Source organism: Protopterus annectens, chromosome 14.part0, assembly GCF_019279795.1.
Source record: "Protopterus annectens isolate FY-2018-M chromosome 14.part0, PAN1.0, whole genome shotgun sequence".
In the NCBI taxonomy this organism is placed as follows: Eukaryota; Metazoa; Chordata; order Ceratodontiformes; family Protopteridae; genus Protopterus; species Protopterus annectens.
This window is the reverse complement of record NC_056748.1, coordinates 65,221,511-65,238,527: the sequence shown is the minus strand read 5'-3', so window position 1 is coordinate 65,238,527 and position 17,017 is coordinate 65,221,511. Positions and strand designations below refer to the sequence as shown.

The 17,017-nt window shown below is 37.5% G+C and overlaps 1 protein-coding gene across 1 annotated transcript in view; it reads left to right on the top strand.

Annotated features, from left to right (window-relative positions):
- STOX1 (storkhead box 1) overlaps positions 1 to 15,564 on the top strand; it is a 383,280-nt gene extending 367,716 nt beyond the window's left edge. The window contains exon 4 of the mRNA XM_044055777.1: positions 15,060 to 15,564. Coding sequence (XP_043911712.1) covers positions 15,060 to 15,219 — 160 coding nt within the window. The 3' untranslated portion in view covers positions 15,220 to 15,564. The remainder of the gene's footprint in view (positions 1 to 15,059) is intronic.
- The last annotated feature ends 1,453 nt before the right edge of the window (positions 15,565 to 17,017 follow it).

The window sequence follows — 17,017 nt, the reverse complement described above, 5'->3', positions numbered from 1 at the left end:
ACTGTGTATGACATCTTGATAATATTCAATGGTGTGTTCATAAATGCTTCTCCCAAATGTACTTTTTTCCATTTTTGGTGGTGTTTCTGTTCCTTTTGCTTCATTTCCAAGCTGTCTATAAAACCTTTTTGGTCATCAGTGGGTTGCTTATTTTGTAGATTTCCTTTTTACTTGTCAACATAACTCATACATTTTTCTGCTTGTGCTAATATTATATTTCTTTTATTGAAATGGTGTATGATAGATCCTGCTCTGTTTTAACTCTGTGTGTTGCTTTTACCACATTTATCCTTCTAAGAATTTTTGATAATCTGCTCCTTTTGCACCAAAAGTGATATTTCTTAGTTGTTTTCTGTATTTGATGCTTTCATGGTGGTGTTCTACGCATTCTCTTACTTCCCTTTGTTACTCTACTTTTCTGTGGTAACACTTTATCAGTTATTAGTTTAGCTGCATGGTAATGCATCCCATTTATTTGTGTTATATCACTTCTCTTAATAGTATCAGTTACTGTGCGCATCTGTTTTACTAGTCTTCTAACATTATGGGACTTATTTACTTTCTGTAATCTATTTCTTTCATCTGTTTTAATGTGTCTATCCATTCTAGTAAGTCAAGCAGATATTTCGTTAGATCAGTTTCTACTAGGCTGAGTGCATCTAGCTTCCTCTGTGTTTCCTTCTCTTTCCTCTGCTTTGCAATTCTATCTGTATGTTCATGTCTGTCTTCTGCAGAAGATTGCAGAGCCTTGCACTATAACATAATTTCTTCAGGTAAATGCTGTTTCATCTGCTACTCCTCCATCGCGGACCTCATTGCCCCATTGCATTGCAATATTAACTGTGTCAGAGATCCTGCTTTTTTTCCTGCCTTTCCAACTGTACTTTTATGAGAGATTCCTACAGACGGCTCCGGAATGCTGGCAATGGTAAAATGAAGGGCCACAGTCATCAGTTAATCCTATACATGAGGTCTGATATCCCGTAAAGAAGCAACTCAAGCTTTCTTGTTCTGAAACACCAGCTAGTGTACCAGCCACAGACCAGAAAGCAGGTTTCTTCATCTGACTTACGTGGACCAAATCAAAAACCTAATAATATTTAAAAGCCAGTAGGTTGTACTCCATATTGGCCTCAACAGTATCGAATTCCATCCAGTGATGCAACAGAGATGTTTTGTGTACAGTAAGTTTTCTTTTGGAGAAAAGTTAATCGATGTGAGCGCAATGTGTATTTGTGTGCATGCATTGATATGTATGTATGTGTGTGTATAGATACACGAGTTTATGTTACGATACTGAAATTTGAAATAATCAAAAATCAAAGGAGTAAGAACACCGAAACAGCATAAGACCAAACATTTAGTTTCCTGAAGTTCATAACAGTGAAACAGCAGCTGTTTCAAGAAAAACACAAAAATGTACCTTCTCTAACATTTTTGCAGGGGGACAGGTCCCCCACACCCCCTGCATATTATATATACCAACTCCAAGGTCACACAGTGAGGAAAAGGGTACATTTATTGATTCCTCACTTTTCTGCAATCTCCATTTAGAAGCTCTGAGCACTGTGGAACATGTGCAGCTGCTGTTTGTATGCCGTTTCGGTGTTGTCGCCTCACTCCTTTGATTTTTGATTATTTTATAGTTTCGGTAATATAACATAGACCCATATGTGTATATATATATATATATATATATATATATATATATATATATATATATATATATATTTATCTATATGTATGTGTGTGTATGTGACACTGAAGGCAGAAGTTCTACATTTTGTCCATTTTATTTACAGTGATAAGTCAAAACTGCATTGTTGCCTCACAGCAACAGGTTCTGCAGTTTGATTCTTGGCTGGGGTGCCTTCTGTCTGTAGTCAGCATGTCTTCCCTGCATTCTTGCGGGTTTCCCCCAGGTGCTCCTCTTTCCTCCCACACTATAAACACATGTGTCTGGAACATTTCTCCCCAGGCCTCTGCTGAAAACTGGCTCCTTTCATGTCAGACTTTCCCAGTAAATACATGTTAAATAAATAAATAAAACCAAATAAATGCAAAAGTGTATATGGGAACAGAAATCATTAAAGTTTTACAATCTCCATGCAGATTTCTACTTCCAGCAAGTCTTTCAGACAGTAACTAGCAAGAATCTCCATTCCTGCAAAGATTCTTCCTCTGTAGTAAAAGGCAGATGTCCATTCCAAGTAATATTCTTTCTGTATCAAAAGATAAATATGTCTTCCAGGCAATTCTCGAGCTATACTGAGAGGCAAATGTCTCTTTCAAGCAATTCTTTATCTTCCAGGTGGATATTACCTCTGCACTGAGAGACAGTTGTCTCTCACTTCTGGATTACAGCCTTCATTTTAAGTACCCTCCAGCAAGTGTTTTTTTACTCAGTTACTATGTGCTCTTCCAAACATCAAGTGTAAACAATTTTATGTAGGTAGCAAACAGGGATATTGGAAAGCAGATTGCATCTTTGTTATTGTGATCACTCATTCGTAGTAAAATGAAGCATCATTTTCTAATCTTACAGCTGATTTTAGAAGTTCCATGAATATGTCAAACTGAAGCGCAAATGCCTGCTGTCACATTCCCTGTGATTCAGGAAGGATTAATGCAGGTGGTAAGCCCTACTATAAACAGCCAAACCCTCAAATAACCCCTTCAGATTCAAAGATAGGCCTACCACAATAATTTTCATACAGTTGAAAGAATCACGGGCTGGGCCATGCTGTAAGATAATTGTTCTGGAGGACTGGCTAATTCTAATTTGTAAGATAATGATTCTGGAGGACTGGTATTCGAAAAAAACACATGCTGTGTAATCTAGCATGGCCAGCTGTGATAATTAACTCAGCCAAAATGCTGTAGTCCCCTATTGTAGTCAGTCAGAGAGAGAGAGAGAGACCTCATTTCAGGTAAGTTTAGGGAAGTTCAATGGAAAGGTGGTGGTAGTAAATCCAAAAAGCCAAGCGAGCCACAAAACCCGTAAACAAACTAGGTTTATTCCAATACAATGAAAGTTAAGCGCTTTTCGTTGCTGCCAATACAGCAACTTAATCAGACAAGAACTTACAAACACAAATTAATTAAATAAGAAAAATCACATGATCCATATAAACTGGTCAGCTGAACTAAACATAGTTCCCGAATGTTACCTTGTCAGTTGACTTTAAAATATCAATTCTACTTGAATGTTAAAAACAATATTTTTTAAAATAGTAAGAGTACAATACAAAATTAGTAAAGAACCAACAATAGAACTGCACTTAGTACACATTCCGAAAAAGTTCTCTATGAGACTTGTTACAATACATCCATCTTGGCTCCCAAAGTTGACAATATAGCAAATTCAGGTGTTTAGATGTTTTGAAAAAAGATTTTGTTACATTCCAAAAACTCTAATGCCAGAATAAACACTAGAGTTAGTACATATTTAAGCTCCAATAAACATTGTTGTAAGTAATAATACAAAATAAAATTGTATGGAACTAATAATAAAAAGCCAGAGTACTCATAAGGTGGTAGGTTGTGAGTGAGTGTGCGCTTGTGTATGGTTTTGCCCTTTATTAAGTTCTCCACATCTTTTGGGCTTCTAATACCATGACAGGAATGGACTCCATTCCTAAGTCAAAGTGCGATTAAAGTTAATGAAATTAGCATTGTTTCAGTCTTTGATGTCAGCCAAAAGTGCTCTTCGCAGCACCCTCAGTGTGCTCAGTAATGACTCCTTTTGCAATTCATACGGAGTTACATGTGTTGGTAACATGTCTAAATATGATTGTAGATTCTTTTTTATAAGACCTGTTGCTCCTACTGCTATTCCAACTGTCTTGCTATCTTTCTTCCCCATTGGTGACGTTTCTGCCTGCAGATCTTGATATTTTATGACTTTGTGTCTCTCTTTATGTAAGATGCTGTAGTCACTGGGTGTAGCAATTTCAGTGATCAATGCTACTTTTGTCTTCTTTTCATGGATCACTATATCTGGTTTTCTCACATCTATCTTTTGAACTGTTGGTAATGAGTGATCCCATGTGATAGTTTATTTATTTATTTATTTATTTTCAGTTTGTTTACCAGGATGGTCCATTGGGCCACAAGGAGCCCGTTTTCAATGGAGTCCTGGGGAGAAAAGCTCCAGAGAAGTACAAAATACACATAGCAATAAGACAAATATAATATACAGAGAAATACAAGAAGTTACAGAGTAACAGGTTGCAATAACAATACAAATTACATTTCTTATAAAATATGATTGTTCCCACAGTTATTGTTAGGAGTTATAAGACAGTAGGTGGCCCTTTTGCGGATATGTTAGCTTGAGGAGCGTATCTGGGTTAGGAAAGCTGTGTAGGATGGGAGCAGGAGCATTCCCACTGTGAGTCTAGATGGGAGTGGAGTAACGTTTTGAAAGGAGAGAGTTTGATATAGACTTCATCATTTTCTGTTATGCTTTGTGGTTCATATTTCCAGTGTTTTTCAGCTATTTCAATACCATAATGCTTGCACAATCCCCAGTGCAACAGTCTTGCCACATTATTATGCCTTTCAGTATACAGTCCTTCTGCCATTAGTATGTCACAACCAGCAACGAGGTGTGCAACTGTTTCTAACTCTGTTTTACAAAACCTATATTTGCCTGTTTCTCCCACATATTCAATGGACTTTGTAAACCAATGTGTATATAGCCCACTATCTTGGGTCACCAATATTAACCTTTCATCTTTAGGTTTGAATTCACCTCTTTTTAACCATTCCTGCATTCGATCCTGATCAATATGAAGTTCCTCCAGAAGTTCTCTATACTTGCAAGTATATTTATGCATTTTCCACATTTCTTGCTTTCTCATGTGATCCTTCACTTTATATTCTTTCTTCTGTTTCTTGTCACATTTGCTGCCTGATTTTTATGTACTTCTGGTTTGATTTCCATTCCTGCTTGATGCCGATACGCTTCTCCTACACTAAGCAGGGAAGTCATCTTAGATTTATTCTCCTTGTGTTTCAAAACTTTCACTACATTTAGGTCTTTTGGGGTCAGCAGATATGTGTGTGGTCCCACGATTGCAGATCTATACCTGTAATCATTTTCAAGGTGGCCCATCCCTCCTTCAGAACGGGGAATATATAATCTTAGTATGCACTGATTTTTATAAATCATTTGGTGAGCATGAAGCATCCTTCTTGTTTTCCTCTCTAATCTAACCAACACGTTTTGGGGCCAGTCATCACTCCAAAACTGTAAGTTAGGACAGGAAGAGCAAATTGATTTATAGCTTGAATTTTGTTCCTAGATTGTTTTCAGGTTTAATTTAAGTCTTCTAAAATATTCCTTACTAAGTTTTATTCGCATTTGTTCATGTTTTATTGTTGATCCTTCATCAGTTCCTAAATAGCTATACACGCCCTCTTGCTCAAGTTCTTTTATATCACATTCTTGTCCCAAACTGATGTTTTCTTGGTGTTGCAGCTTTCCTGCTTTAAAGGTTGCTTTTGCACACTTATCAAGACCAAATGACATTCTTACAGCATCTGAAAAAGTTTTAACTACTTGCAGTTGTGCTTTCAGTTCCTCATCTGATGAGCTATACAGTTAAAATCATTGACAAAGAGATGATGTGAGGTCTTTACACTTTGTTGTTTTCTAAGAGCCAAATTGTAGCCATAGCCTAAGCTGTTAAGTAAACAGCTTAAAGGGTTAAAGGCAAGACAGAACAGCAGCGGTGACAAGGAGTCACCCTGGAATACCCCCCTTTGAATTTTTATCCCTGGGATAATAATTTGTCCTTTATCATGGCTTAATTGCAAAGTGGTCTGCCACTATTTCACGGTCACTATAATGTAGTCAATCAGTATAGGTTGTACCTTATACATTTTTAAGCACTCTTTTATCCATGAATGTGGAATACTATCCAAAGCTTTTTTGTAGTCAATCCATGCCATATTTAGATGCTTCCCCTTTTTGCAGTTCTTCATTATGACTTTATTCAGTAACAGATGATCCTTTGTTCCATGTGACTTTCTTTTTTTACCATTTTATTCTATTGTCATGATTGATTCCATATTATGGCAGTGTGAGTGCATGCGTATCTGCAGAGGTCTGAATGGACTGTCACATTCCCTAGGATTCAGAATTCTCTGGTACCATATTATCAGTAACTGTCTGAGCTCCTAAGGCTGAGTACAGTCACTTCAGCTTTCCTTCATGGGTTTTATTACATTTATGTGTTTATTCTTCCCAGGTTGTCTTATCATGTGGTTGTGTGCGTGTGTGTGTGTGTGTGTGTGTGTGTGTGTGTGTGTGTGTGTGTGTGTGTGTGTGTGTGTGTTTGTGCGTGTGTGCATTTACAGTGTCACATTAAAAAAAAACACATTATTTTCATGATTTAACATCTATTGTGCCATACATTATACATAATCGTATATGTATGTGCATATAAATATGCAAACTGCAGCAGGTAAGACAAACTGTAGGCAAAGTTCCTAAGTTGAGTGCAGTTTATTTACAATAACAATATTTCAGTCAGATTTCCACCTCCAACAAAATCCTCAAAATATTTCTGGCAAACTCCCAAGTATTTACTCATTTGGGTTTTCGTGTATTTTTCCTGATGCTGCTAAGTCACATTTCATTCAACAAACCCTGTAGATGGTAACTTCGTAGACTCTTAACTCCTGATAACATTCAAACCCTGTAGCTGGTAACTTCGTAGACTCTTAACTCCAGATAACATTCTCGCTCTGCAGTAAGATAATGCCGTCTCTGTCCTGCTTGGCTAAAGCACACTCTTATAACATCATTACAGCAGATGTTATTAGTGAATGTCTGCTGTTATATTAGTCACTGCTCAAATAGTATATTACATAGTAAAATTGTATTATCACATCACAAGTAGTGCTCTTACAAGAAAGAAATGACATATTCATCATTATTCAATATCTGCTATGTTGAATGACTGCCTTCCAGAATAAAATTCCAGGTTCTGTACCATTTAGGATGGATTGTTGGAACTGGATAATGTGTCCGCATTGGCATTCATGTTATCTGGCCCAAATCATCATCATCATCTCCCTAGCCTAAATACCCTGTGGTAAAATCTAGGTTAGTCAGAAGCTTTACTTTACCTAGCCTGTCTATGAGCTCATCTACTCTGGGCAATGGATAAGTATCAAACTTGGGTCTCTCATTCATAGTCTAGAAACCATTTCAGACATTGTAAAATGTTGTGGAACCATTCTACTTAAGGATCAAGAGCACTGGACTGTTCTTTCAATTTGGGACTCCCCAGTAACTCCCAATTTAAGTATCTTTCTTACATTCTCACTTATTGCCTTTTCTGGGACTTGAGTGCCACATATAGTTTAGGTTTGCTTTCTCCTGGGCAAAGTTTCAGTATAATGTTGAATTAAGATTATTCTGCCTGGTAGCTCAGAAGAAAAATACTTCTTAGCAAGAACTCTGTTGTGACTTTTTATTTCTGGCATTAGACAAAGTTTTATGTGTTTAAACAGCTGATTATCACTGGTGAAGCGACATCCTAATCCATTGTGCATAATTTGGAAAAAGGGGTTGTGGATGGATGGATGGATGGATGGATGGATGGATGGATGGATGGATGGATGGATGGATATCCTTCCCTGTTACCATGTTATTGGTATCTATCTCAGCTCCTAAGGCTGAGTACAGGGTCTTCTGTCTCCCTTCATGGTTTTAGCACATTTGTGTGATTTATCTTTCCAGTTTGTCTTATCTCACAGTTTATTTACATTTGTCTGTTTTCTCCATAGCCCTAAGAATTCACGATCATGACATTGCATAATATGTGTTCAGAGAAGAACAGCTCAAAAAATTATTTCAGAAAGTCACTTTCTGTGAATAACACAATTAGGTCTAGAGGGAAAGCCCCCTGCATTTCTGTGAGGGGAGACAGTCCCCTACCTCCCTAGCTTATATGTACCAACTCCACAGTTGTACAGTCGTGGAGAAAGGGCAACACTTAATGTTTGCTGAAAGCAAATTTCAGTGATATCTCCTTCACTGTATTGTTCATTGGACAAATTACAGCTGAAAACTTCTCACATTCTGTACCTTAAAAGGTTCTAATCATCTTGCTAGGAATGTTTTCTCAGCAGACAGGACTAACAGTTTGACCACTGTTCTAAACACCCAGTGTCAGGTATTTTTATTTTGCACCTTCTGTTGTGCCCTTTGTATACATTCCTTCACTGTTGGAATAACAGTTTTCAGCCTGTGTTGCACCTCTGTGAAGTGTGCTGTTACCCTTTAAATGGGATTTTCTCTTCCTCCAAAGTTTTTCTGGCTACAACTAGCAGCACTGAACAAGCCTTCCTTTTTAGTATCTAATATGGGGCGAATCCTGGTGAAGTTTAGGGTGTTTCTCTTACAGCAAACAAGGAATTATGTGACACCATTTCTTACCATCTAGTTCTATGTTCTTTAGCATAGATGTTAGGGTTTTATTAAAATGCTCTATTACCCATCGGTTTGAGGGTGGGTCACTGAAGTTCTTCACTGTTTTTATTGTGTAGCACTGGCAAAGCTGACTTATTATCCTTGACATAAATAGGGTTCTGTTCTCTGTGAGTATTTCTTTGGATAGCCTTACCATGTAGAAAAGTAACACTAACCTTTTACCTACCGAGTTCATATTGTTTTTTCGCTGTGATACTGTTTCAGAAAACGTCATAGCGTAGCAATTTTCATCAAATTGTATGGGTAACTAGACTTTACTAATGGACCTACAAGATCTATGGCTTTCCAGAGGAATGGGACCTCAGTAACAGGCAAAAATGTCAGTGGACTTCTGAGCCAAGGATTTAGAGCAGCTTTGGGGCATTTTGGGTAATCTGCAGAAAATTCATTGTATTTTATTACACCAGGCCAATAAGTAAGACCTTGCTAAAATTCTAACTTTAGGATTGTTCACTCCTGGGCATCCTCCATAAGATGTGGATACTTGCCAATTTCATTACAAGTGTTGTAAAGGGTTTTGGAAGCAACGGTGTAACATTTCTTCTCTGTTTTTGCCCACTCTGTATAGTAAGTCATTCTTCCGCTGAAAATATGGGTAGTTATGGGTTCACTCTGGTCATCTGTGTCTCCTTCTGCTCAGGCTTTATTTTCTCTGTCCCTACTTAGTGTATCATCCTCCCACTGTGCTTTCATAAAATTTTCATTGCTTATCTGCAAACCCAAGTCAGTAGCATTTCCATCAGTACACTGTCATGAAGTGAAGAGTATAGCCTCTTCACCTAAAGGTCCAGGTGTTAGTCTTTCTTCTCATGTTTCTTTCTCAACAAAAAACAACTTGGGCAGGTGATTTTCTTCTGTCTTTCCCCAGGTAACTGCTTTCTCTTTCTCCAAGTACTTGCTGTTGAGAGATCTGTTTTAACATTACAGAGGGAAATCTAAGGCTCTGTTCATATTTCCTTGCTTTTCCTTCTTAGTTTTATCACTTTAGGCTTTTCCCTGTCTTCCAGCACGCATACATCCTTCATTAGGTTGGTGACTGAAGTCTTTTGACAGCGCTCCATATCACATACTAAGAGTTATTCCTCATCAGTCTCTGTAAGTAACTTATTTTGATAAATTAACATCTAAGTTTCACTGGTATCCCATCGGTTCTTCTCTGTTAGCTTCTGTAGTGACTTCTTTCACTAACTTAACTGCTGAGTTTTTCAGGTATCACAAGTTCTTCTGTGCCTTTTATCTGAAACCAACTGCGAGTTCCTTTTGAAGTTTCTACAGCTGTCCTTTTTACTTTAAGACTGAGATGTATCTGACTTCGGTAGGTTGGTGTGCTCTTAATAACGCATCAAAATACTACTGCTGTCCCCTCCCCCATATTTCAGGTCATTGAATAGATAAATGCACTGGCATCCCCTACCCCCAACAAAAATAGGAATAATTAACACTGCAAGCCATCAACCAAAACCATACCTTTAATTACACCCAAGAAAAATGTACCAAAAAAAAAAAACAAATTCAAAGCCTGAAGTCTCAAAACATTAGAATAGTAAATCACAGATCCCGATTATAAGAAACAACCATCAAAAAGTGCAAAAAGAATATTCCAAATTGTGCACCAATGACTTTTGAATATTAGCTTCCTGATCCATAAAACCCTTTGTTTAGTTAAAATAATATCTCCCATGTGTCATCAACAGAATTGCCATAACAGATGAAATATCACCAACTTGCTGACAAGACAAACAGCATTAGCATCCATGTCAGGCTTCAACAAAGTCTTAAGGCTGGGGAGGCCCAACATCATTTAGATCTGAAATGCTCCAGAAAGTCACTAGTAAACAGGAGAAAAAGGTACGCATATTAGATGCATGGGTCCATATAGTTGCAGATATCAGTAATATATTTACCATCCATAAACTAAAGAAAACTATGAACAGGCATTGGAAAACATGGCTTTGGTTCCAAATAACCATTTATAATACCTTCCAGTTGCAAAGAAGCCAAAAACACTAGTTGATTTAATAATTGCTAAAGCATGAGAGAAACACCACCCAAAGGTGCCTGTCATGCATATACTCATCACCCCTATTTAATGAAACAAGCACCCTTTCCATTTCAAAATGTAAAATAAAAAAAAAACATATTTAGGTGAAGGATTCACATCTTGGGACTCAATCACGTCAAACACATTTTACCAACATATATTTTATGCCTTAAGGAAGTTGCTAGATGTAAATGCATATTGCAGTCAAACATTTCTGTAAGTTCCCAGACATCCAAATGCATAAATATTATATGCTTGAAGGCACCATCCAGATCGCATTTTAACTGAAGTCCAGTAAATTCTTGGCAGTAGGTAACACAAGCATATATATATCTCAGAATCATCATCGGTAGCAGTTCTTGAGAAAAAGATTCCATCCTTCAACTGACATTTGCAAATTTCAGTGTTGGGGAGAAGTATTTTTAAGTACTTTTATTTATTTAATATGTTTTATATATTAATTCAGTCATTTGGATGTTATATGTTGTGTTATATAAAAACGTAACTCGATCTTAGGATATTGTTTAAATGTTTTTATGTTTATTTTTTACAAGTACGTTTATATTTCATATTTATATTTATTAAAGCAAGTATTTTTAATAGATGGATTTAAAATGTTTCTATGATTTTAAGAGTATTGTTCAAATGACTAATTAATTATGCATGCATGATGATGTAATGCCCCAGGGCCAAATTCTTACCACAGATGCCTTGGAGACAGCATGGGGGGCCCATACCTAATACTTCCAAACTTAAGGAGTATGGCTCACTCAACAAAGAAAGAGGCAGATAACTTGGAAAGAAATCAAGGCAGTACAAAATGGTTTACTGGCTTTCAAGGACAAATGGGACCCAAGGGTCCTGGTAGTACAAACATACAATACCACAATCATGTGGGACATAAACAGGCAGGGAGACATGCATTCCTACCCCCTGTGCCACCTAGCCATGCAAATATGAGAGACAGCACAATCCTTAGGCCTGCATCTCATGGCACAACACCTGCTGGGTGAAAAGAATACTCTGCCAGACCACCTCAGCAGGAATCCGACAGACCCCCATGAATGGCATCTCCATTGGGAAATTTTCCACACAATAACACAGAAATTGGGGGTCCCCCATGTGGACATATTTGCCAGCAAGTGCAATGCTCACCTGGAGAAGTTCTGCACCAAGACAAGGCAGACATCTGGATGGAGAACAGATGCCTTCTTCTTCCCTTGGACACATCCCTTCCACCCTCTCTAATGCTTGGGGAATCTTCCCAACAGTCAGGACTGCAACAGTAAAACACAAAGAACATAGTACAGTTGTGTACACTTACCATAAATGTAGATGTTCAAGTGTATTTACTGTTGCAGTCTTCATTCCCTCCCACCTACCCCCTCAGCTTACTAGGTAGGCTACTAGAATCAACCAAGGATCCTACACCTCCCAACCCTGGTTTGGGTCTACTCTACCTTGGCCCACCTTAGGTACACATGGGGCCTCCTTGGATCCACCCTAACTTGGTCCTTCTAGGGTACACTTGGGGGCTGCTTCTAAGCAGGTCAAGAAAATACTAAAGTGATTGACGCAGGCTGGATCCCTTTATACCTGAGTGTACTGATGTCAGTAAGGGTGTCCACCAGCCTGGGAGGTGAAAACAGTTTTCTGAGGAAGTCGGGCCAGCCAAGGGCTTTCACGGCAAGAAATCCCAACAGTCAGGACTGCAACAGTGAATATATTCGAACATCTACATTTATGGTAAGTGTATACAGCTGTACTTTCTGAAGAAGTTCCTTCCATTAATCTAATGAAAGAGCTTAACTTGTTGATTATAGTCTGTGATACAGGCTGGACTTGTGTTCCTTTGTTCATATGAACTTTTTGGTCTGTTGGTTTTTGGATGTCTTTTTGGTCAGTGGTCATACTGGCAGATTCATGGAGTATTTAAGTTCAGTTTCTGCTGTCACTTAAAACTGTCTAAAAATAGATTATCGACTTCAGTATTTTCATTTTTGAAAGTTAGTGTACTGATAACCCCTTATTTTTAGGTTATTATTATCTTTTGATTATTTATACTCACTCCCCCCAAAGAAATCATGTATTCCAGCTTTGCATATTTTCAAAACATGCTTCATATACTGTCTGAGGCATTTTTTATTAATGCCTATAAATGTTTTGTTATGCAATGCATGTTTTATCAACATACTTTTGAGTAAAATAGTCATATACTTTATTAAATGACTTCTGTAAGAGAGCAGAACAATGTTTCTGCAATGAACAATTTTGAGAGTGTATTTACGATGTCAGTATGAGGTCTGCAAACTGAACCAGTTATTTGTGTCTGGAATCTGTCTCAAAAGTATTTCCAGCCGCCCCTTTCCACTCATTGCCTTAAATCCTCAGCAGATAGTTTACCCACCAGTGTCTCTTGCTCTGTTTTCAGTTTTGTCTTTGGGACTTTTTTTGGCTTCCTTGAATCTGCGTTGTTTGCTTCATAAACCATCATGCCTGACTAATTTTGTTTTGTTTTTATCACTTTTAGTTAAGTTTTTAATCAGCTGTTATGCTAAAACAATTTCCACAGTATTAGTTTCTACTCAATGTCTTTACTTTTCTTACGTAATCTATTTCTGATTTGCTTCTTCTTTATGTATAGGTAATATTTCTAGTCTGGCTCACTTTCAACACATAAAAAAATTAGGTCCATTCATTTTACTTGTCTAGTATTGTTGTCCAGATTGTTGCTCTAACTCTGCCCTTTTAGAAAAGATAACATCTCTATTTTCAGATCTTCTGCCTTCACTTTGAAGAATAAAGATGTTTCCCCATTGTCCTCTCCATGTTTCCTCCATTTAGTAAAAGTACTAATAAGGATGCTTCCCCATTGTCCTCTCCATGTTTCCTCCATTTAGTATAAGTACTAATAAGGACGTTTCCCCATTGTCCTCTCCATGTTTCCTCCATTTAGTATAAGTACTAATAAGGACGTTTCCCCATTGTCCTCTCCATGTTTCCTCCATTTAGTATAAGTACTAATAAGGACGTTTCCCCATTGTCCTCTCCATGTTTCCTCCATTTAGTATAAGTACTAATAAGGAGGTTTCCCCATTGTCCTCTCCATGTTTCCAAGGACTAATAAGGACGTTTCCCCATTGTCCTCTCCATGTTTACTCCATTTAGTATAAGTACTAATAAGGATGTTTCCCCATTGTCCTCTCCACGTTTACTCCATTTAGTATAAGTACTAATAAGGACGTTTCCCCATTGTCATCTCCACGTTTCCTCCATTTAGTATAAGTACTAATAAGGATGTTTCCCCATTGTCATCTCCACGTTTCCTCCATTTAGTATTAGTACTAATAAGGACGTTTCCCCATTGTCCTCTCCATGTTTCCTCCATTTAGTAAAAGTACTAATAAGGACATTTCCCCATTGTCCTCTCCATGTTTCCTCCATTTAGTATAAGTACTACTTCTGATTTTTCCTGAGAAAGAATTGTAGTTCAGGGGAGTTCACCAAAATGAATTAAAAGAAACATACATCCCTCATAACCTTTCTACTATTGTGCTGCCTGCATGGGTTCCTGTCAGTTGATCGAGTTTTCAGAAACTCGAAATTCATATGGTCAAGACCATATGATCCAGGTTTTGAAATTGAATGGCGATTGCTGTACATTGCAGATCAGGAAAGTTACCCTTTTCCTCACTGTAGTATGATCTTGGAGTTGGTATATATAATTTCTAGAGCATATGGCAATGCGGGGGGGGGGGCAAAAACGTAAAAAAAGGTAGATTTTTGTGCTTTTTGTCTTTGGGGTTTTTTTGGATGTCTGAGTTTTCGGAAACTCGATCATATAGTTTCAACCATATGAATTTAGAGTTTCTGAGAACTCAGTCATCTGACATAGCTCCATCTGCACACTGTCTCTTATTTTCTTACTAACTTGTGAAAATAAGCTGCTTGGTGACACATCTGCAAAATGAGGATATTACGCATCTCTCCATAAAACTTCTGAACAAAAAAATAAGACTGTCTAAATAAATAATTTGGGGGAGTGAATAGATAAGTAAATGAAATAATGTTTTGTGTTAAAGAAAGGTATGCTGAAGAATTGAGAGAGGTGATGTTTCTGGTCTATATTAAAATCTCGAAGTCTGACAATATCGAATACGATATTGTCGACATGAGAATACCGAAAGCATACTACATCGAATGTTTAAACGGAAAGTCTCTGTAGGGGGAGATTTCTGTTTACTTCAATGTAGTGTGTTCTTGGAGAGTTGGTATATTTAAGTAGGGGGGTTTGGGGGGTGCAGGGTGCCTTGCCTTCCTGCCTACACACTATTTAGTTTTTTTTTTTGGTTTCGATAGTTTAAGACTTCGATCACTAAAGTTCCATCTTTAGTGATTCAAAGTTTTAAACTTTCGAGATTATAATATAGACCCGATGTTTCAAACTGTGAAACTGCCTCTTTTTTTCCCATTGGCAATAAGCTTACCTTATTCATTTTGTCTTTTCAGAACACGAGTCAGTTTAGCATCTAACAACTCTGTAATTTTGGATGGGCTGAAACGCAGGAGTTTTCTGCAGAACCTGGAAAATCTGAATTCCAATGCTCGAAACAATGTAATATTATCTCAGAGTTCCTTACTGCAGATGACGCCAGTGATGAATGTGTAGTCAGTTATTTTGGTCTGCCAATGTAAATATCACATTAAAAACTGTTCCTTCAGTTGGAAATGTAGAAAAAATATCTTGTATAATGTATTTTTATGTAAATGCTTATCACTTTGTAACTCTGTTAAATATTCCTGTTGACCAAATATTAACTATGTACAGAAATGAAACTTTGTTGTCTGAAAGTAATTGTTTCTTTCACTTTTACCAAATGTACCTTTTTATACTATGAATTAAGGCAATTCTTAGTAGATGCCAGTATTACTAAAAAGAAACACTTTCGCAATTTTTATAGCAGAAAGTTACCTGTATAAAAGATAAATTAATAAAATACTTTTTTATGTTTCATATCAGAATTAAAATTGGTGTTCTATGAGTTTTATGCGTAATATGTTTGCAGTGTTGTCTATTCAGAAAAGTAATGTCCTGCCTGGGTCGTATAAGAAGTTCTAGGTCTTTCTGGTAGCATATAGCTTTTAACAGTGCTATTTTTTGTAACTTAAGGATTTTTGCTGTCGTTTTCTGTCTCTATTACACTCCATGACACTTTTATGGATTTACAACTATCAACAAAAGAAGAGAAGCACAGAAACAGATTTGCATCAGTATTGATGAAGGATGGTTACTGGTCTGTTCAGATCTATACATCTTACACGAAGCCCTGTCTGTCCAGCCTTCCATTTCCATGCCATTGTTTTTCTGCTTGTTTATGATGCCATTTAAACTGTTGAATGACCTACTTCTACCCTGGATCTGTTTTAAGTACTCCTGTCAAGTTGCTGTTAATGTTTTAGTATTTTTTCACCTTTCTCCTGTATTTTGTGTCTCCACTGTATCATCTAAGTGGAGGCTCCACATATTTATTTTCTCTTCTTTTCAGTTCTCTTCTGTCCCAATTTCCACTTTCTGTGTGTCCCACTCACTTTATCAGCTTAGTTAAGGTTAGGTTCATAAGTAGTTCCCAGGCATGTGATCCTTGAAACCGTTGAGGAGCCTAACCTAGTTTCTCAGTTGACCCAGCACACTGTCTGGTTAAGTAACTTGCTCAAAATCAAAGACTAGGCAAACCTTGAACTACAGGAAGCACCTTGTTACCATCTCATAGCCTTAATCCTCTATGCTAGCTATTAAACTGTATTGTGTATGCTCCAATCTCCACTTGTGACTTTCCTCCTCAAGTCAACCTAGCAGCATGTGCTTTCATGTTTTAAGCCCCTAGTTGGCCTGATATAGCAGCATCAACAGCCGAAGTGAATACTGCAATATAACAATGCATAGCATGACCATCAGAAGCTGAAGTAAGCACTGTGATATAACAATGCATAGCATGGCCATCAGTAGTTGAAGTGAGTACTGCAATATAACAATGCATAGCATGGCCATCAGTAGCTGAAGTGAGTACTGCGATATAACAATACATAGCATGGCCATCAAAAGCTGAAGTGAGTACTGCGATATAACAATACATAGCATGGCCATCAGTAGCTGAAGTGAGTACTGCGGTATAACAATGCATAGCATGGCCATCAGTAGCTGAAGTGAGTACTGCACTATAACAATGCATAGCATGGCCATCAAAAGCTGAAGTGAGTGCTGCAAAATAACAATGCATAGCATGGCCATCAAAAGCTGAAGTGAGTACTGCGATATAACGATGCATAGCATGGCCATCAGTAGCTGAAGTGAGTACTGCTATATAACAGTGCATAGCATGGCCATCAGAAGCTGAAGTGAGTACTGCGATATAACAATGCATAGCATGGCCATCAGTACCTGAAGTGAGTACTGCGATATAACAATG